The sequence below is a fragment of the Neospora caninum genome, chromosome Ia (assembly GCF_000208865.1).
Source record: "Neospora caninum Liverpool complete genome, chromosome Ia".
NCBI classification, from domain to species: Eukaryota; Apicomplexa; class Conoidasida; order Eucoccidiorida; family Sarcocystidae; genus Neospora; species Neospora caninum.
In genome coordinates this window covers 352,161-374,047 of record NC_018385.1, presented here as the reverse complement: position 1 = coordinate 374,047, position 21,887 = coordinate 352,161, and the positions used below count along the sequence as shown (strand labels likewise).

The 21,887-nt window shown below is 55.1% G+C and overlaps 2 protein-coding genes across 2 annotated transcripts; one reads left to right on the top strand and one right to left on the bottom strand.

Annotated features, from left to right (window-relative positions):
• Positions 1-2,723: 2,723 nt before the first annotated feature.
• NCLIV_000470 (putative poly(ADP)-ribose polymerase domain-containing protein) lies at positions 2,724-4,201 on the top strand (the record flags this gene model as incomplete). The annotated part of the gene is made up of 2 exons (XM_003879535.1): positions 2,724-2,941; positions 3,352-4,201. The coding sequence occupies 2 exons, from the start codon at positions 2,724-2,726 to the stop codon at positions 4,199-4,201; spliced, it is 1,068 nt and encodes a 355-aa protein (XP_003879584.1).
• A 2,639-nt stretch (positions 4,202-6,840) lies between these two features.
• NCLIV_000460 (conserved hypothetical protein) lies at positions 6,841-21,887 on the bottom strand (the record flags this gene model as incomplete). Its single annotated transcript, XM_003879534.1, has 23 exons — positions 6,841-6,887; positions 6,986-7,402; positions 7,797-8,496; positions 8,963-9,488; positions 9,943-10,134; positions 10,748-10,883; positions 11,206-11,871; positions 12,383-12,427; positions 12,677-12,796; positions 13,095-13,349; positions 13,723-13,816; positions 14,209-14,465; positions 14,798-14,893; positions 15,286-15,654; positions 16,266-16,772; positions 17,184-17,253; positions 17,857-18,059; positions 18,441-18,560; positions 18,956-19,033; positions 19,271-19,324; positions 20,058-20,186; positions 20,826-20,953; positions 21,808-21,887. 23 exons carry the CDS (start codon positions 21,885-21,887, stop codon positions 6,841-6,843), a joined length of 5,289 nt encoding a protein of 1,762 aa, XP_003879583.1.

Sequence of the window (21,887 nt, the reverse complement as noted above, 5' to 3'; positions counted from 1 at the left end):
TACAGGGGAAAAAACACGGGATTGCCTCGCCATGTCGCAAGCTCGATAACAGCAGGGTTCTCGTCATTCAACTAGAAAGAAGGGCCGGATCCAACGGAAGATACTAACCGACAGTCCGGACTTTTTGAGCTCACACAGAACAAACCCAAACTACGGAAACAGACTTGCGAAGCAGAAAATATTCGGCGTTCCGTGCTGCGAGACACGATAAAAAAACGGGATCTCTTGCTTGAGACACGATCTTTGTCTTGTCGCGGCCGCGTGCGGTTCCCTACTGCACAACGGCTCCTGAGGCGGTCCCAACAATATGCGCGGGATTTCGATACGAAAGGGATTCGTCCTCTCGCTGTTCTAAAGACGCAATTTCAAGGAATCTGGATTGAGTTAGGAAAGCAAGGGGTTTTCGGACACCGATCTCCTGAAGCCGCGAACTGTTCCCACGGACTCAACCGGAAATCGACTGGCTGTCTGCGGCAAACAGCGCGCCGGCCGATTGACTCACTGCGCAAAAAGCCAGACACATGCAGCAATCTGGAAGACAATTGGAGGTGACCAGCGCTCTGCTGTCGTTAAGTGTAGGTCACACTGCATTACACAGCATTGAAAAAGGGATTTTATTCCCTGCTGTGGTCAAAACCATGTCGAGTTAGCGGCGTGCGGGAAAAAGAACGCGAAAAAGGGAGGCAGGGAAGCGTTTTGTCAAGGAGAGAGGTGGGGTCATAGCCCGTTGCGGTGGCCGCAAAACTGCCAGTCGGACAGAGATTCGTCGTCACCAGTTTGCACCAGGTTTTTGTGGCAGCTTTAGTTTCCCAGAGCCGGAGAACAGAACTGTATGGGCATTAAAGACTAACGCGGGCCTCGCATGAATTCTGGAAGAAAGATAGCGCAGCTGGAGTGAGTTACGTCTTTTCCCACGTGCTACTGATACACAACAAATACTGTCAACGGGGGACGGTCCGTGCAAGATAAGATCATGTTGTGGAAAAAGTAGGTTTCGCGGTGTCGGGGGGGGGGGGGGGGAGAGAAATATGAAACAAGCTAGGAGAGGAGATCCACAGTCGCAACAGTCCACTGCAGGTGGATCAGATGCCACACTCCATTCCCTTGGGCACAAAGCAGTATGAATAAGGTGATGTATGATCCTTTCTCCGCAGCTCCTGCCGTACACGAAGAAGCAACTCTAACAGCTCGGTTAGGGGCAACCAATCGACTTAGTTGGGCAACCAAGTGGGATACCTTCATTGCAGAAAAGTGACACCCTAGTTGTGGCACAAATTCTGTGAAATATCTGCGCAAGCTTGGAAATCTACTCAGTATGTGGTTACCTGTGACAGTCGAAGAGGGGCACTCAGCAGGCGTAGTACCGGCCGTGGTACTTGGCTAGAGGCGACCTCATACCCACAAACCTCGCTATTGTTTTTCTTCGTCATAACGTGACAAGAGTCGACTCTGCTGGTTCATTCTATTTCTTTGTGCAGAACATGTACAGAAAGCACGTCCTCAGCATGAGATTGCAGCTAAATCGATCTATTCCTCTGGTAAGATGCATACCGGTACACACGCAAGTGTAGGAATGAGACGCCAGTCGAGGCACATCAAGTACGGTTTCCCTGTTTTATCCTTTTCCGTGCCTTGTTGTTCAGTGTGCCGCGTGAACGTGTGACATTCGGATGAGGCGCTCAACTGCGGAAGAAAAAGCATATGCCCGTTGGGCATATTTCCCTTTTTCGACCAATAAAGTAATACTGTGTACACAGGCCTCGCATGGAGCACACAGCCAGCAATGGTGTGTTAGATAGGCTCAGGGCCGTGTGCCGGTTCCTGAGCAGCGGCAACGACAGGGGAGGCTTTTGCGAGAGATCTGCTCGTTATGGAGTGGATTACCTTGCAACACCAAAGGTACCGCTAGAGCTGCTTGCTTTGTAGCAACCGAGTATGCACCATGCTGTTCGTCCACCTGTGGTGAGGATATTTTGGCTGATGAAATTTCTTGGCTCCTCCTGTCACCTCATTTCCGTGGCTGTGTAGCCCATTGCGCAGTGAGAGATAGGCACGAAGATTGCTCAGCTACAGCATTGATCAAAGGATACAAGAGACTAGAGCGCCCGTTCACGCTATGATTGAGTAGACCTCGTGCCCCTCCGCTTCCGAAATCTAGTGACCGACGATATTAGCTTTTCCATCTCGCGCGACGGTTCATGAGACGGGCCTGACTGGCGCGGCGAAGGCAGTGGAAGCATACTGGGGAATTCTGTGCTTTCTTTCCTTCAGAGCGATTATGTCCATTTCCGCTTCCCGGCATTTTTCTGTCTCGTTCGTATCTCCTGTGACCGACTGAATCCGAGAGTTACTTTACGCGGGAGAAGCGGGCTCTGCACAGGGAGGCTGCGTCTTTCTCTTGCAACGGATACCAGATCGGAACCCAGCAGATCGCCAGGAGGTTCGCGAGACACTTTTTCCCGTCTGCTCTCTCGAAACAAGATTAAGCCACATCTTCTGCCTCCAGTCTAGCCATACGTCGGCGTAGGATTATGAGGAGCTTGCGAAAAAAAGAGACCGTCGGGAAGACAGCGACAGCACTCTTGGACATCAGCTGAATTCGCTCGCTTGTGCATTTGGGGTCGTATGTAGACAGAAGTTGAGCAGTATTTTCGTCTCGGTTTTCGTCATTTTTTCACGGTTTCAGCAGCGTCAAAACTAAGCTTTCCTCAACTACCGTAAAAATGCCGGCGAAGGAAATTGTCTTCCATTGCGAATATGCGCCCAGTGGTCGCGCTCGCTGTCGGGTGTGCAACAGCTCGATTCCAAAAGGTCAACTTCGGCTTGGCACCGGTCAGCCATTCGCCGAGCCTTCACTGACGGATACTGAAGACGTTAACATAAACAGACAGAGAACGATTGCTGCCGAAGCTCCTCGATGGTGTCACGCGAACTGTTTCAGGTAGGCCCTCCGTCGCTGCCTCGTGTGAGATAGACGGAGCCAGCTGCTCAAGCCTAGATAAATACATCCTTTGCTGTACCTGTAGATATAGTTTACTGTTGGTATGCATCGCCGAACTTCGTTGGCACATACATGTGCGTGCAATTGGGATCAAGTGTACACGGTCCTGCCGCCAACACCACCACCGTTTCTGTGGCTGGTATCGTACTTACCTGGGTATCAACTCCCTGTGCTCTGTAAAGCAGCTAGTATATGGAACACCGATTCAAATTTGCCACTGCATCCATTTCATCATAATAAAGACGTGTACTGTGCTCTGTAAAGCAGCTCGTATATGGAACACCGATTCAAATTTGCCACTGTATCCATTTCATCATAGTGTAGACGTGTACGGTGCATTTCCTCTCCAGGAAATTCAAGACTACGAATCAGTGGTGGCGAACCCATATTGACGACGCGGAACTTTTCGTCGGCTGGAAGGAGCTGTCAAAAGCCGATCAAATGGAGCTGCGCCACTTCGTTGAGGCCGTGCGAAACAGCGAGATGCCCAAGCCCTTCAGTCACAGCGATCCGGATGCTCCAACTGCCGACACTTTTCTAGGAGCAGAACGAGCTGAGGAAAGCGCGAAATTTCTGGCCTCGCAAGTCTCTGGGAAAAGGAAGGGAACGATGAGGCCGCCCAGGCAAGATACGGAGGATAGGACAGACGAGGAGCTACCTTGGAAGAAGAGTAACAAGAACGAGGCGAAAAGGAAGCACACAACAAAAGCGAGTGGGAAGCGGCCGACTGGAGAGCAACAAGAGATCGAAGAGGCGCGTGGAGCGACACCAAGAAAGAGGAGGGGAGCAATCACATCCGTGGCTTCTGAGGCCCTACCGGTAGTCAGTCCGAAACAAAGAGGAAGCAAAGACGAAAAGACAGAACTCGAGGGAGATCAGGGACCACTCTCGCCAGAACAACGGGACGCGATCGCAGTGGCTGCAGAGGCAGCATCTCAAGAGACAGTGGCGAGACTGAAAGAAATTTTACGCCGCAATAACCAAAAGATCAGTGGCACTAAAGACGACCTCGTCCAGCGAGCGGCAGAAGGTGAAGTGATGGGTGCCATCCCAAAGTGTCCAGAATGCAGCGAGGGGTTCCTACGGTTTGACCACAACAGTGGTGTCTACAGCTGTCCAGGGTTTATGGATAGTGAAGGCGACTACCACCGATGCACATTCAAGAGTAAAGATATCGTGCGCCTGCCTTGGAAGAAATAATTACAAGGAAGAGGAAACTGAAGGGGAGAACCGTTTTTATAGTCTCCCACAGAGCGTAACAGTCGATCGTGAAGAACTATTTGTCAAACAGGCCGAACCGGTGAATGTGGAAGGACCCTATGGAAATGAGGACCTCGTCCTCAGTTCGCAACGCAAAAAGTAGAAAGCGCTGCCATCTCCTTGCGAATGGACTGCTGAAAAAATAAAGACGTAAAGAGAGGAGAAGACTACTTTCCCACTGTGGGAAAATGATCCGACAGAAGAGCTGCCCTGAGGTGATCAGCAGCACGGACATAGCACAGAGAAGAAGAGGACCCGCAACAGGGCCGTTGAAATCTTGATCAGATGGCACATTGTTAACCGAAGAAGTGGAAAGAGGAAGAACAAACGAAAAGCGAAATTTCCCTCTTGTCCATTCTCCTAAGGGCCGAATAAACGAAAACGGCGGTGTCTCAAATGACCACGTGGTGTGACCAGGCTCGCTCGTGTGTTTTGTGGGTTGGCTCCTGGTATCCTCTCTAATCGCCGTGTGTATGGAGTGACACTGGACCTACCTTGTTTTCCAGTATCTTGAGCGGGGTAGGCAGCAGAGAAAAGAGCCATTTGTGTACACGCAGTGTTACTGTGGACGTACAAATGCGCATGATGAACCGGTTAGTACGCATATAGTGACGAAGCTGTTAGAGGTTTCACACCTTGTAATATATCTGAGTTTTAATGCTCTTGGCTCACCACAATTTGGTCAGTTTCCACATTCTCTGTGGAAGTGGTGTCGGGAAGCTTTGGTGGTCGAGATACGGCAAAGAAGTACCGTACAACGTCTTTTCATCCATACTCGCATGTGGCTGTGCAGGAGGCGCCAAGCTCAATATATGAGAACACGAATGCTTCAGGTGCATGATCTGCAGTTGTATCGAGGTGCAACGCGTACACGTAACTATATGTAAATTCACGTATTCGTTTGTGCCTATTTGAAACCTACGTACATTCATATAGGTGCCCAGTTCTTTCTGGTCTGAAACGCCCCCCCCCCCCGCCACACATGCGTATAATGTTTTTTAATATGAATGTTTGGGCACGGTGTGGTACTGACAGGGTGGCTGCTCTCCGGTACTTTTCCCCCGTGTTTCAGCCGCTTGATGATGGTGTTGTGCGAGCACCCGCGCGGCTGTATCCCCATATTTTGACTGCTCATCACCACGATATGTATGAAAAGGTATACTCAAACTTCATCGGTAACACAACCAGACAACCAAGAAAGCAACATTGTCTGTACGACTGCCCTCCCAGCCCGTGGTTGAGATGGCGTGGCTTGCGCACAGCGAATTTCCAGAACCAGAAAACTTGCAGTGTATGTAGGTTCCCGTCGTCAACATAGCGGCTATTGCCTTCCAATACAGCTCTCTGTTTTTTCTATTCCTAAGCGGACCAAAAGCTCGTGAAACGGTTCATGCGTGCGTAGTATTTACACACTGGTGCCCGTGATAGACCTCAGCTGAGCTGCATGGAGGCGGTGACACGGAAGATGCTGAGTGTGCCTCTCGCCACGGCTTGAAGAACCGTACCAGTGATGTAGTCCGTACGTCAGGATTGAGAGAAGAAAAAAAAGCAATGCTTTCAGACGTTGAGAGACACGGATGCCCTTTGCATAATTGTGGGGATGCCGTGATGACAACAGCTTCCATATAACGTGAAGCTCCTAGAAGAGTATCTTGTAATTTGACGGTTTGTTGGCGGGCAGACAAAAACGTTGCGGAGGGCAACCGTACGGGTTGGCAGAGGGACGATTACGACAGGAGAGCGTCTACCCTACTGGTTGCCTCTGGACAAAGAGTTTCGTGCTGTTTGATTAATGATTTATTTCGGTAGTGGCATTGAAAAAGCACGATGTAGAATATAGTGGTGCAGAATAGACACTGCAAGAAACGTACGGTGTTGTGTCGCCAGGTGACACCATGGCACGCTGGTTTCCGTCAAATCATTAGTGAGCACTGATATTTGTCGTCGATTAAAAGTTATTCACGGTCCTGAACAACCCCGAGAGGGCGTTCCGCTTCTCTGAAAAAGCGCTGCGTACGGTCTCTGCCTGTGACAATTGTTGGAAACGACTCGGTGTTTCTCCCCCATGAAAAGCATGCGGTGATACTGTGGATATCCGCACAGTCCCTGGAAAGACGATCTCGTTTGCTGTGAATTGCATGAAAGTAAAAAACGGAATAATGTAACGATATGCTTGGTATCAAGAAGTAAAAAATTACACGAGAAGCATTGAAAAACAGATAATCGAGGACGACGTTCCCAACCAAAAAAAAGTGGGTCGCATCAATTCGATTCCACAAGCATCAAGAAGCGCACAGAAGAACGCCGCCTCTGTGTGGCACCACTCTACGGCTTCGAAGCAAGCGCCCGCAGCGGCTGCCACAAAAAAAACATTATATACGTTTATAAGCGTTGAAAAGTCCATTCCACCCAGCAATGTGTGTACACCGCGTCTAATGCATATTCATGGGCTCTTGGTTTTGTTTAGGCTTTGAGAAGATGAGTATGTAAGCTCGTCTTTCTTGTGGCGGTAGTACTACTACTACAGTAGCGTGCATCTTGACACATTTCCTGTTGGCTGTCTCCTTGTGGCTTTCGCTTTAACCATCACGTCCGCTCATGGCGTGTCGCCGTTCCATGTTTATGACTGCGCAACGGAAAAACTTTGTGTTTCAGCAATCCTTCGCGTCCTCTCTTCACGCGCAGTGAGCAGCTGGGCAACACGCTCCTTCGGGGAGGTTCTACCTCGTTGGAAGTCGTGCTCGACTGCTGCGACAATTCCGCGTTGAGGTCCGGGGCGATCCACCACGCTTTCCGCAGATTCCGTCCCCAGAGAAGGCTTGAACCTCCCTGCGCCAATGGCCTGCAAAAGCAATGCGGGATTTCCAATCGGCGACTTCGGGTAAGCAAGCTCAGGGGCGGTTGCCTCAAGCGAAACACCCTGGAGGCCCCACCGGCGAGACACCATATCCTGTACAGTTCTGGTGGCGAGTCGCTGCAAAGGCGTGATAAGACAAAAATCCAACTGTTTCCACACCGTGGCCGTTTCTGCCCATTGGTTTGGTTTGTAAAGTCTCGGCCACGTCGGCTGCTGTTCTGCAGGGGGAGCGCGAACCATCGGTTTGAGGATTGCTGGTAAACGGTGCCTCCTACCAAGGCCGCCTGCACGGGACGCACACAGCGGAAGATGGAGAGAACCATGAAAGAGTGAAGCTACTTGACACATGAGAGTGCAAGGCCATAAACGGTACACGGTTCGTTTAGTCTGCTTGGAAGAAGGTTGCCCGGCGGACCACGCTTCCCGGTTCCAAGTCGTCGTCGGGCCGACAGGAAACGCGCACCCTGTTGCTAGAGAAACAACTGCACTGCCTAGTCGCGAACAGCCGCCTTCCTACAGCGTTCAGTAACATGTGAACGTCCCCCGGTGCCTTAAGTATTTGCAAGGGAAGGCTCCTTTCTCACCGATTTAGGAGCAATACTCGTTCGGTCACAGCCGTTATCACGTCGGAACTCGAGGACGTGGGATGCACATCCTTGTTTCCGGTCCCCTGCTTACCGCTCGGATCTGGGTCAGGGTAGGCAACCATGCCGAAGCTGTCGAGCATCAATCCAGGGCCCGTAGGACTGAAAGATGAAATTTCAGCTCTCCACTGCGCGAGTTTCCCGATGTCTTGTAAATGGGCAAGCAAGTTCCGGCACGCCTCGAGATTGGAGAGGCAAAGGCGGGCCAGCAGGCCGAGGAGAACAGGCTCATACGCGGTTTTGCTGACTTCCCCGTCCTCTCCCCGCATTTGGCACATTTCGTCGGCGGTTGTGCTCGGTTCTGGCTCGATAAAAGGCGTGACTTGAGCCACTGAATGCGCCAAGTACTCCACCTCTGCTTGCCCGGCAGTGCACAGGTGGAGAAATTGGGGCTCATACAAACAGTAGAAGCGAGCGGCGCGGCTCCAGGCGTTCCAAGCGGTTGTCAAGGCCGCCTCGTACGCGTCGCCCACCGGAAACGTGGATCGAAAGAGTTTGCTGAAGAGTTCGAACGTCTCTTCTTGTTGCGCTCGACAGGCCACGTTCCGAAGACGCTGTCCAATAGTTTCAGACAGAGAAGAATTCACGGCGAAAGCATGCGACGCCAGAAACGCCGCCGGCGAAACATCCCCGAATAACATCTGCTGCAGCCGCAAGTCCGCCAGCAACTCGGTCCATTGATCTTCCCTTGTCGACGATGCCGGCGGTCCAATGTTGCGCTGCTGGCGAATCGTCTGCAGATTCAAGGAGAAAGAACGCGAGACCCCGGGGTGTTTGGCCACGTTTTGCTTTTCCCACGCCTCGACACCTGAGTGAGTTCTCCACGACCCTGCCCTTTGTGCAAAGCCAAAGCGAAGCCTGCGGGTTCTGGCGTGCCCCGTCCAGTCCCGAGGAACAAACCCGAAACGCATCTCTGGTTTCCGAGGAAGCCGCGCGACCCCGTTGGCAGGACTGCGAGCTACAAGACTCATTTGTAGGTGCCGCCCTATCTGTTTTCGTGTACACATGGCGTTGTGCATTTGCTTGCACTCGTTCATGTCGAAAACTGTGCTTCGAGACGTTTGCGGTCCTTTAGGTTTCCCCCACGCTGACACCGGGGACATCCACGGCGGCCTACATCGCTACCTGTCTACACGCCCGCACGCTGCAGCATCTGTTCCCCGTCGTTCCCTTCTTCCAAAGCTTGTTTCCTGCATTTACCGCGACGGTCAAATTCGACATATCTGTCTGGTCGATGAGGTTCAGATACCGCGCATGCAGGGCGGCGCCGACCGCCGTCCGGTACATGGAAATGGGGAGGCCGAGCGCTTCGGAAATCACTCGTCCTTCGGAATCCAGAACGGGGCCTGCAAAGGGAGAAGGCTCGTCAACCGGCAGAAACCGAACTCCGGGGCCTTCCCCCGGTTCGGCCTTTTCGATGTGGGAACACCTCAAGAAGACCAGGGGCGTGGTCGACTCGAGTTCCAGGATATTGGCGAGGTTGTCGCGCTTCCACGTGAACCGGAAGGTGTTCAGAAGACGCCGAAGCCGAGCCGCGACTTGCTCAGCCGCTTGCCACGCATAGTCCAGCCGCACTTGCTCGCAGCTGGCGTCTCCCCATGATGGCAGCGCTTCAGGAGGAAGACGGACCGCGTAACGGACGGCAGCTCCGAGGGCTCCCGAGAAGGCGCCTTCACGACCCGCCGTGAAGTTCGGCGACATGTTGGGCGTCGCTTTCGGAATGTGACTGGAAAGCGTACACAGACACACACGCGACGAGGCGCGGCGTCAAGCAGGCGCCGAAACGGAACGAGCGGCGCGAAACGAACTGTGAAAACGTGGGCGCAGCTGCAACGAGGACTGCCGCGAGGGGCGGAGACACCACGGGGTCACCGCAAGAGACATGGACACGCGGATGCAGGGAAAGGCAGGACAGACGGGAAGGGCCGAGAGGAGAACGGGCGCGAGAGAAGCGGACCAGAGCGAATGCGCACTCATCGGGAGGTATTGTGAAAAAAGCTAGGCGTCGCGACCTGCAGGTTACCCTCCTAGTTCGATATAAGTCGGTGAAAGTGTTTTTAAGAAGAGCGAAGCGTTCGTCGAAGCCAGGGGCGGCACGCATCTCTTCAGGGAAGCAGGCATTCTCAGGGACGCCAGACAGCACACCGGGGCCAACGCCAAGACGGCCGAGAGAAGCGTACCTCTCCAGATTGAAAAGAGCAACATGAGGAGGCAGCTCCTCCGCGTCGCGAAAACCGGGCCCGCCGAAAGTGGGCGGAACAGCGCCCTGCCTTGCCCCTCCCGCTTCAGAAGTGTCGAAGACGATGTGCATGAGGCAGGTCACAAACGACTTGGGGTGACGCATCCCGAGAACAATGCATGCTTCGAGATCTCTGAGAAGACGGGCATCACCAGAGAGGCGCAGCAGACAGGAGGAGCAGAGATCGAGGTTTCGTAAGAAAGAGTGACTATGACCTCTATTGCGGCTGCACCAGCTGGAGGCGAGAGCCAGCGTTCTCAGCGTCTAGAGTCTGACCCAAATCACCAAACACGTGATGGGATGGAGAAAAGACGAAGCGACTCCAACAGGACATAGGGGACACAGGAAGAGGCCACCTCGCCTGGGAGTGCGTTGAGAACAGGCGCACCAAAAACAGAGAAACAGGAAGCGCGACGGAGAGAAAGAAGAATCGGGACGGAAGATGCGCTGGTGGACAGACGCCTGTTGGCTGAATGGGTAGAGGCCCAAAGAGGCCGACCGGTAGGCAGGAGGATTGCTGGATGGCTAGGAGTTTGGATGTGCCGGTACACAGACTGATAGATCCCGTACGCGTTTACCTAGATGCGCCAGTCGCAGATGGGCACATGCGAAGAGTGGAATGTGTGCAACGACATACATACACCACTTGGATGTGTGTACTTGGGACAAGAGGACCGAGCCGGCGTTAGACTGGGCCATGGGTGGAGAGAGCGGTTTTGCTCAGGAGAATTCCCGAATCTTCTTACCGTTCAAATGTGTCGCCGGAGAACAGGAACTTGGTAGCGGGAGTGAGAGGCAAGGACGGATCCGCAGTGCCGTCGGCCGCCTGTCTCATGTAGATCTCAATGCCTTTCACTTTGTTTAGTCCTCGGAGATTCTTGCCTGCACGGGGAGGCAACCCGGGAAGCAGAGGCAGGTTTTTTTGCCGCGACACCAGATGCATTTGGGCGGCAGCGTCGCCAAGAACCAGTGACCCGGCAGTATGTCATTCTTGTGTTAACAGTGGTACTCCTGAAGGCGTCTACACTGCCTATCTTCCACTCTGTATGTATACATCCGCTTGATGCACCAAACGGGCGTGCACCGACACTGGATACCAGCACACACGCGCATGCGTATCCTGTTGTGTGGCGCACCAAGAGACAGTTTTTGGGGACACTTGCAGGTTTGGCAACTACTTCGAGTCTCCTGGAGCTTGGCCTACCTCGTAACGCGGTGAGGATTGGTTGAGGGTTTTCCATCACAAGGTCGTTTTGTGCGACCTGACGACTTCGAGTTATCATCGCGACTCCGTAATCATAGAGTCTGGCCATCTGCGCATACAGAGACTTGGGTCGGAATATGGGCCTCAAGAGTTTCAGGGACAGGCGCGCAGTGAGCATAATCAGAGGGAGAACCCGAGACGGCTCTTTCGCAAGCGGCGGCTCCGCCTCCTGAGGCGCAAGAAAGGGGGACAAAGGCGACTCTGTTCCAGTCGAAGCGGTCGACGGGGTAGGTGAAGACAGGGGTTCTGGAGAAGGCAACGCCTTGTCCCCGTGCTTGCCGGATCCCAGAGTCAGCAAATAGTACAGTGGTCCCATCCCAGGGTACCCTGTGCCCCTGCTGTAGCTCGTGTCGGCACCTCCGAGGTAGGCGGCGGGTCTCCGAACTCGCCAGCCTCCTGAGGAGATGAACGTGTCATCGACGTCTGTGGCGAGGACGAGGTTATTCCCAGAGATTTGCCCAGCAACGCGAAGGTCGAAGGGCCGATTCATCGACGGAAGATCGTGAAGCAGAGAGAACAAATAGGGGCCGTATGACCGAGGGAGGCGCAGGTGAGTCAAAGCATCCACTCTCCAGCTCGACGCGGGCTGGACCTGGCGAATGGTGACTGCGGAAAAAAGCAGACACAGAGGGGAGATGAGAAATAGAGGCGAAGAAGGCCATGAAGTGAAGATCGCACGCAACCAGGGAAATCGGGACGCGAGAAACTGAGGGCGACGGAACGGGAGAGAGACTCGCGGGAGAAAGTGACTGCAGAAGCCTTCTCATGTGTCGTCGCGTAATATGCCGAGAACATGGCTGGCGGGCGCACGCGCGTACCACAGCGGAAGAAGAAAACAGGAATATATCGACACTGAATTCTTCACGAAAGAAACGAGAAAGCGCTTGACGACGGATGCTTGCTCCGCGGTTCAACAGCGAGGCCTCCCGCGACAGTACACTGTACATACAGCGCGCGCAGGCGCCATGTGCTTGTGCGTGGGTCGCTGGCATGCTTCTACCCGAGAAACTCACTCGAGAGTCAGACACACGCACACGGGACTCCTCAGCGAGGGCTTTCTTCTGAGTACTCAACAGGCACAAAGGCCACAGAAACCCCAGCGAAGAGTTTCACTTACCAGGGATGACACTCGTCGGGGGCTGTTCAATAGTCACGCAAGACGCTGCAAAAACAACACCCAGCGGAAAAGACAGAAGCAGGTGCGGCGTTTAGCGCCACAGACAGTTAGGTTCACCATTCGACCGGAAAAGTCCAGTTGGGAGCCGCGCGGCGTCAGGTCCCCGACTCGCAATTTGTTCGAAAGTCGCGGCCGGCGGGCCCGATGAGAGCGCATGAGCCCCGAGACAACGCGGAGCCGAGGGACACGCAAAAGCTTTGCAAATTTCCTTTGCTAACACCTTTTTTCGCTTACGAGCTTCTCCTTCCGGCTGCGTTACAGCCTGCACCGGACGCCGGAAGTAGCGAAGGACTCTGCGTTTGACGCCTCGGAAGAATCCGCGGATGCCACGCCAGAGCCGGCCCACGTTTCGCCCTGAGGACAACCGGTGAACCACCAAAGTGGACGTAGACATCCGAGTTTTCTGCATGTGCGTTTTGAAGCAGGCGGGTCCTCCCTGCGAGCACAATGACTTAGGCTTCTCTCTGACAGGTCAGCACCTGCTGCGAATTACGTCAGAGGGGATGTGTGCCATGCTTCCCCATCGCGGACCGTGCATACAGAGCAAAGGTGGTGGGTGAGGTGGCCACGTGAAAGCGCGCAGGGCGTCCTCTCGCGTTCTTCCCACGCCTCCGCGGTCGGAACCGCCTCTCCACGGGTGCTTCGAACTTACGAGTCATAACGAATTTGATGAAGGCATTGCGCTCCTGAGGGTCGGTAGCGAAACTACAGGACATGTACAAACGCGTTCTCTCCACAAGGCCTTCTCCCGGGGGCAGCAAGGGGCTGCTGTCCTCGCGACCGCCAGCTGGTCTGGTCGACGTGAGAGGTTCTTCGTAGGCCACCTCGACGACCGTGCCGCGAACGAGGGCATCGAGTTCCTCCTCGGTGCGGGCTCTGGACCGCCGCAGAAATCTGGCGAGTTCCCCTGAGGACGCAGCGTACGCAAAATGCACGCGTGTGCAGAAAAAAGGGCGGGGTCTGCTTCTCTTGCCGGACCACCGGACACTGTACGCCTCCACACTCGAGGCGCAAAAGGCGCGCTCCTGAGCAGGACGCCAGGAGATACACGCCCCAGTGGAACCACACGCCGGCCACGGGACAGGGCTGCTGGCCAGCCTGAACACGGCTCCTTCTCGGCTGTCTGACAAGCTGTGAGAGGTTGTGGTGGATTCAACACCAGACGGTCCGGTGGAGATCGCGGAACCGAACTGACGGCTGGGAAACCGCGTAAGCGTTTTAAGGGAAACATTGTGTGCTTCCTGACCTCCCTTTAGTTCTTGCGGACTCTCAAGCCTTACGTTTGGCCACGGCGCAGTGGTACCCTTTTCCGAATTTGCTTCGCATTAAGCGCATCTCCAAAAGAGCGCGGGGCGACGCAGAGTCCGTGGCGCCCTGTGAAAGAGAGACACGCGAGAGAAGCACAAGACACCGTTCCTCATTCTTTCGGCCCCTCACGCCTTTCTCCGACAGTGTCTGCCCGCTCTCCACCGAGGCCCGGTCACCCCGAGGTCAGCATGAAGTCGCTGAGAACGCCGTTCATCGCGACCTAGAGGAGTCGCGAGAAACAGACGAAAACGCCGAGAGCATGTGGAATCGCGTCTCTTGCCCGCCTCGCTTCCCCTTTTTGATGGGGAACCACAGTCAAAGGCGCGCACGTCTCTGTCCAACTGCAGAAGTGAATCTCCTTCTTCTGTGGAGTGTAGGACTTGGACGAACACGCAACAGCAAGCGCCGGAACTGACAATCCGGCAGGCCTTGCTTTTCTTTTCGTCCCGAGTCATTACCTCAAGTTCCGCAACGAGTTCCTTGATCTGCTCGAGCACGCTAGCGGCGGCTGCGAGGGGGGCGAGAGCATTCCAGCTCGAGGCGGCGATCAGCTCGAACGCGCGAAGCAGCGAGGAGCGGGAGAGAGAGAGGGAACCCGACGCCAGGCCGGCGGAGTCTGAGAAGGCCGTCCACATCCCCGGACCACCCGTGGGGCAAGCTCCGACGTGGACAACGCGGCCTATCGGGAGGTACGTGACTTTTGCCCGAGATTTCTCTGCACCACAACGAACGCGAAACCGGGAGAAGACGTGGAAGGAAGAGAGAAGAGTATTGGGAAACGGAGGACTAGAGAAGGTCGGAGACGGGAGTGGAGGAACGGCGGCGGGGCAAGAGAGGACACGGGGAGAGGTAGGATACTTTGAAAGAGCCGGGCGAAGAGCAGACGACCGCAACGAGAAGAACGAGTGCCCGAACGCAAGGAAAAGGAAGAAGACTCTGTGGGGCACGCCGCGGAAAAGACGAGCTGAGAATGGCCACTTTTTGCCGGTGGACCACCGCTCAAAGTGTGCCCTGGCTGCTGAGGCCTCACGGCCCCCGTCGACCTACTGGCATAACGAGCGAGGATGCCGCTCAGGTGTGCGCCATAGCCGTTTCGAAAGGCTTCGAGAATGCTCTGAGCGGCCGCTTCTGCGGGGCTCCGCCCTGAGAAGCGCCAGCAAAACAGAACGAAACGCACCTACGGCTGTCGCGCGCCGGCTGCGCGCACGCTGTGGCGATGAGTATTCATACACCGGTCTAGAAACTAGAAGCTCCAGATACGGGTTGCCTGGTATATGTCGCGGTCCTGTGACACCAGGGGGAGTGCGGGAATCTGTGTTTGGTCGGTCCCCGAGTTGGAAAGCTCGGCCCACACGTCAAAAAGCATAGACCACCCACTAGGAAGCGCTGCCTGTACGGCCACCACGATCTCACGATCTGCCTATCAGAAACCGAGCCTGCTTGAGGCGGACAACAGATAGAGTTTCTTTGTCCTTCGGGGGGAGCGGGTGTCTAGTGATCCTACGAAAAACGGCCTGAAGGCGTGTTTGGCTCACCGCCAACGAGGGTCGTGAGAAAAAGCAGCTTCGGGGCGCGTCCACTTCCGTCGCTGAAGTCAAAGTATTTCTCTGTTCCGTCACTGGCTGGGGCCGGGTCAGCGAGGCCGCGGTCGGCGGGAAGGGTCGCCTCTTTGGCCCACTCTGCCGCCCAGCGTCCAACGAGCGCGAGGACAGTCGCCCGCAAAGCAGTGGGCAGAGGGGCGAGGAAGCTGTGAATAAAGCGGCGAGACACTTCAGCCAGCCGGCGCGACCCCGAATGGTAGGCAGACACGTCGGAGAGGGGGTGGACTGCCAGGTCCGTCTCGGTGCGTTGCCACCAGGCCGACGGCGCCCAAGGTGACCCGGACGTTGTCGTGAGAAAGTCCACTGAATCGAAAATCCGCAGGAAAGAAAGACCGTAAACACTGCCTGGCGAAGGAGGGGGGGGGGAAGGGGATGTGAAGGACTGACAGGGGGCTTGGTGTGGTCAGGAACAGAGACAGCTCGTCTATAGAAAGATCGGTAGGATCGAAAGCGACACACACACACTGCCGACGCGCCACCAGGATGCGAAACGCAGAACTGAAACGACAGGGAAAGAGGCAAGAAGAAGACCTTCTTAAGAAGTACGTCGGTAGGATCCGGAGCAGAAGGACGCGTCTCTTAGGAACGGCTCCAAGTTCCCCTCACTTCGTCCACGCATCGTGAGCAGGGTCACGGCCGTTTTCCCTCGCCAGTCATGCACTCGGAACTCCCCGAGCTCCTCACGGCGCGGCTAAAGCTGCTTTTCCAGTTGCCCAAATGCGCATCTGACGAGCGGTTCGGCTGCAGCGCTCTTTTCCTTGCGCGTTTCTGTTGGCTACGCCTATTCAACTGTTTGTCTGCTGAAGCCCTCATTTTCGCCTCTTGCGCTCTCTGTCGGTGTTTGAACCGGCAGAAAGGGAAAACACATGAAGCGTGAGAGAGCAAGCCGAACCGTCTTCCTTTCTTTCACCTACGTGCTTGAATCGCAATGCCTGCCAGAGTGTGGTAAGGAACGGGCATGTCGCGGATATCTCTGAGCGAAAGCCAGTCGGCGACCTGCAGTCTCCGCTTCTGTCCCTCCGCGCGCATCCAGCCCTGAGCTTTTGCCCAAGAGCAAAAATTCATTTCCAGTTCATCGAAGAGAGCGAGAATGCTCCTGGCGTGAAACTTTCCGGGTGTCGGCCGGGTCGCTTCGGGATCGCTCCCTTGCCCGTTGGCGACGAACACTTCGGCGTAAAACGCATTCAAAAGCTCCGCGAACTCTTGCGCCACGGAAAGGACAGCCTGCACGTCGGTCTGGTCGGCACTCCCGTTCTTGAACTGCGACCAGTCGGGGAGAAGCGAAAACAAAAGGCGCGAGAGAGTCGTCTCCTTTGCGGCTGGCAGAAGAGGAGAATACTCGAGGCGGCCGGACGCAGGGTCGTCGGCCAGAGACCCCCGAGCGACGGCCTCCCAGACGCGTCGCTCCGAGATGGCGTCGCCTGGCGAACAAAAGCAACACGGGCGCGAAAGCGGAGAGGGTGCACTGTGTCGGAGGAAAGAGACAAAAGGGGGCTCCGCGTGCGTGAAGAAGCGTCGAAAGGAAAAGACAAAACGGTCCCATAGGCCTCCACCGGGACTCGGAAACACGCAGCGTTCCTTGTACGAGACGCAGGCCCGCGCCCGCTCTATAGCCGCGAACAGGAAAAATCGGGGAAACTCGGTTCTTTAAAAATGCGCGGTGCTCGTCAGCGTCCCAACAGAAACCGGTTGACGTTCAAACAAAACACGGTCGCCCAGAGCAAGCGGTTCCACGGACGTGGTATCCTCGTGCGAAAGGCCTGCAGGCCGTGCCGTGCGCGCCGTCTGGTTTCTGAACAGATTTGCGCGTATCTGCAACCGAAGCCACTCACCTCCTCCTTCGCAGTTTGCGAGGCAATTCAGGTCGGGATGATCCTGGGCACGGACACGGACGTGTCTCGCCTGAGAGCGACAGGTGGAGAAACAAGTGCACAGATTGCAAGAGGAAAATTGACGGGAAAGAGCTAGAAAGAAGACTCAGCTGCTCGACCGGGCAGGGTGGCTCCCCAGATCGAATGCGGAGTATGTTCCACACACACTAAAGCCGGTAGGTTGCAGAGACGCCAACCCGACCTCGACGGTCAGGTGCGAGGGGACGCAGGCGCTTGAACGAAACCTCCGCAAGGCCTTTTTGCGGCGCTTCTTTCTACCGCGGTGTTACCGCTCGAACTGCTCTCGTCAACAAGGTTGGCCACACGATGTGGGCTCGCTGGCACACGGGGATTTTGCGCCCGCATCCCGTCTCGCGGGGTGGTATACACCGCAGCACACGAAGGCGTGCTGAGATCGAGACGGTTCTGAGAGCAAGCAACGCTACAAAACAAACCACTGAGTACGAAAGCAGTGAGGGGTCCGTCAAAAACGGAGCCACGAGACTTTCTTTATCCAGTCGACGTTGGGCTGCTCTCTCTATGGCAACTCAAATGATTTCGTTTCCGAACCAGTTTACGAAAGCCGTTTTTTTCTCGGAAAACATCGGCGGGCCTTCGAACCCTCTGTACGTACACTGGTGGTCGGGACGAAATACTGGGGAAAAAGGACATCTTGGTTTTTGGTGTCGACACAGTCAAAGTCCTGGTTCCACTTCTGCTTGAGAAAAAAGGGCCCGCAGACGCCAAACTCTCCTACAAGAACCGTCTCCACCAATGCTTGCATTTGGACTTGGAGGTCGTCAAGGACTTCCGGAAGCGTGCGGCCCACCGCGAAACCTTCACACGCAGGCACGAGAACCAACCGAGACAGAGACACAAACTGCAGGTGAGCCCGATGCAGTGCCCCGAAAGGCCCAAGGCTGCGCTTGGAGATCCTTTGCTGCCCTAAGACAAAAGACGCTCGCACCTTCCAGTCCCGCGCAGGTTCCTTTTCAGCACCCTCTGATCCCGCACCTGGACTCTTCCGGGACTTCAGACACGGAGGGGTAGCACATGAAGTCAACGCTCGAATTTAGGCAACACCTCCCCGTGGACGGAACCTCGCGAACGGGCCGACGCCCACAACCCTTCTTTACTTAGATGGCGCTGCATAAGGACCCAACCTCCACAAACGGAAGCATGCCGAGACAACCGCTCCGAAACCTCGCGCTGCCGTACCTTTGAGGTTTCTGCGCTTGCACGTTTCCCATCCCCTCTTTGTTACCCCGAACGGCACAGGACTCATGCGGCGCTTGCCCCGTGAGGGCGGCGTCTCCATCCACCAAGGCCTTCCAGATCCTGAAGGCAGATCAAGGAAAACCTCGAACCAGGGATTTGTGGCGGAGAGAATGGATGCGTACCTCGACGACAGGGAACGTCAGTACGTTGGCGACGCGCACAGAGGCACAAGCAGATAAGTATCGGGGGATCACGACACTCAGAGAAGCGCTAAATGGAACACGGCGAGAGACATGCTTCCCGAATCGTCTTCTCCATCCTTGTGAAGGACACGGACACAGCGCGCCCGGCTCGAGATGGGTCGGGGATCCTGTGGGCCGATGATCAGTGAAGCGAGGGTTACCCAGTTTCTGGGGCACCGGATAGTTCAAGCTGGTGCATCCCGACCGTTTGCTGAATGTACAGTTTGGAGTTGTAGTGAGAATCTTCGAAGCTGTGTTCGCTTCCAGACGCACCAGTTCTCATCTCAACAAAGTCTTTCATCAAGGCGTCAATCACACGATAGGTCCTCGGATAGGGGAGCCGCCAACGACCTGAGAAAAAAGAAGACACAAGCAGCAGATGCGAGACGTTCACGACCGGTGGCTGCAAGCGGCGGCTCAGCCATACGCACCCGGCGCGTATATTCAAGATTCCAGGAAGATCCTTCCGAGCCCGACATCGAAAAACGGATGAAGCGAAACACATGAGCAGCTGGAAAACAACAGTGAAGCGCCACGGCTCAGTGCCGAAAAACAAAGTGAAGACGACCCCACAAATCGAGGGCGTACCGTTCAGGAGCAGATCCGTAATTCTCGTTTTTGCCTCCTCCGGGGAAACCGGACCTAAAGAACAGAGGACAAGGGACACATGCATGAGATGCCTTCAAGTCAGTTCGCCTTTCTTAGTACAGACTTCGCGACGCTGCCTACACCACCAATTCTGCCATGTCTGTAACAATGAACGCCCTTCGCTCTAAAAACACACAGGCGTCACGGACGCGACAAAACTCCCTCATTTCATGTCGCAATACGCTCCGGTTCTTTTGGCCGGGCTTCAATCTCATTTGGATATATATATATATATGTATATGATTAGTTGTATCTGTCTTTACATATATATGTATATGTATCTACTTTATCTATATATATGCATAGTTAGGTGGGCAGAGAAACTCAGACAGGCACACACAGTTATGGTACGGTAGGTCTCCCAGCTGAAACAGAGGTGCGGTAGGCGGGCGGGTGCGCGCGTATGAGGGTACATGCAAACCTTATACAAAAAGGTGTAACAGTTCCCTATGTAAGTGGATCTGCATCCGCGTGACAACTGAGTCATTGTGCAGCTCCTCAGCAGCCCCGGAGACAAACATGCCCGGGTAGATGCTCAGCATGACTCTGGGGCTCCTGTGCGTGTGTTACCGTTTCACGCGCAAAGGCGGGTAAGCATCTGCACGTGAATCCTGCGACTCTCCAGCCTCCCTGGCCCTACAGCGCAAGGCCATCCAGGCAGAACAGAGAAACTGACAGACACCCCGCTCGAACCGTTTCTCAAAAGAGCTTTCCCCTCTCGACTCACTTGCAGAATCTCCTGACAAGCTAGCTATCGTGGCATCATATCGGAAGAGGAGTTCGGCGAGACCTGCAGGGTCGTTGTCGAGCGTGAGCGCTTGGCCGCGTGCGTCACCAATCACCGCCGCTACATGCTCTGTACGCCAAGGGGAGACAGCTGGTGTCTGCTTGAATCCAGTAGGTGCACTGGAAAGCGCTTCTTCACTTTCACCCGTGAAACGCGCCGCGGAACGCATCCGTTTAAAACTTTAGACTCCTGCACATGTGCCTAGGTGGGAAAACAGTCAGAGCCTGAGTGAGAAGACCGAGAGAGGGAAGTGGGCTCCACACAGGGTGTTTGCGAACAGAAAAGAGCACTAGGCGCACGGATACGGGGGAAACATTGTGTGCAGTGGCTTTCAAACAACCGAGTTGCACTGGCGCGCTTACTGGTGAAGGATGACACGCCGGTCGTCTCCGTCTGTGCCGCACCTGTTCCGCAAACAGGGCCCAGGAAACGGATCGTACAAGGCAGCGAAGCGAGGAAATTCTCGCTGAGCTGCGGGCACCAGAGGAAAGTCTGAGCCGAGAGCGGGACAACGTTCTAGGCGAGACGAGTTTAGTCACACGCATACACACGGTTTTCGCTGCTCCGACTTCTCCGGCTCGTCCCCGCAGCGCACCGCGTCCACTGCGCCTAACCTAGTTCACCGTGGATCCGCGCTAGACTCATTCAGGAGAGAAAAGGTTTGCGCTGAAGGCGAGGACAGCCACCGCGAAGCGGGGCAGGTCTCACCTAGTAAGTTGAAGGCACAGACTGTTGTGAGCGAACAGCAGAGAAGAGTGACGGAAATAGCAACCAGTCGCCTCGGGGTCGCCGCTTTGGCGGCCCGCGCCCAGCCGACAACGCGTTCTGCAGTCATGCTGAAGACAGAGAAGAGAGGACAGCAAAGCGGCGCGAGTCCTGAGGCCACACCTGGTTGAGACTGACGAACCCCACTCGCAGGGGTCCAAGAGCGCCTTGAATGCACGTTAGACTCGCAGTTCGCTCAAGAACTGTGCAGCCTTCTTATCCATCTGTACGGCTTTGACGTCCATGCACCGTTTCGGTTTCAACTCATCGTTTGGTCTGACGGTGCTACAGTGACTGCAGACCTCCTTTCTCCACTGCCATATTTGGTGCCGTGGCTCTTGGCGCCGTCGCAAGGCACAGCTGCGGGCAAACAGCGCTTCTAGCCGAGGCCAGTGCTCGTCCCACGCGAACTGGAGCATGCAGGTTTCCCAACGTAACTGAAGCGGCAAAGAGGTTGCCTCGGCTTCTACTACGCGATTATGCGGCCGCAAATACGTGTATATATCGCAATCAAGTCGAGTCTCGTCTCTCGCGCCGCGGAAAAGGATGTAAGGAGGCATGACCGGAAAAATGGTGGTTTGTTGAGGCACTTCCGAAGGCGTTCCAGTCTCCCCACGCGAAGACCAGCTGTTTCGAGGCAATTGCAAAACGACATGATCGTGGCCCAGGTGGAACTCTGAGGAATGAGCCATGGATTTTCTTTTGGGTCCGAAAGACAATGTGTTCTCTAACGCGTTTCTTTCTGTTCTTAGGCGTGAGAAGGCGGCAGAAGGTCGAACGCACTCGGCTAGACTACACCTGCATGGGTTCCTTGTCACCGATCACACACGCAGGAACAAAGCACCTGAGGGAAGCCTGGGAAAGAGTCGTGCTCAAAAACAAAGTCGCCTCCGAGAAGCGCTCCTCAGGCTACCCCGTGCCGTACCTGGCTTGGCCGACACCATAATCGGTTGCAGGGTATACACCTTGACACGAAAGTCGCTCAATCGAGCGGCCTTTGGTCAT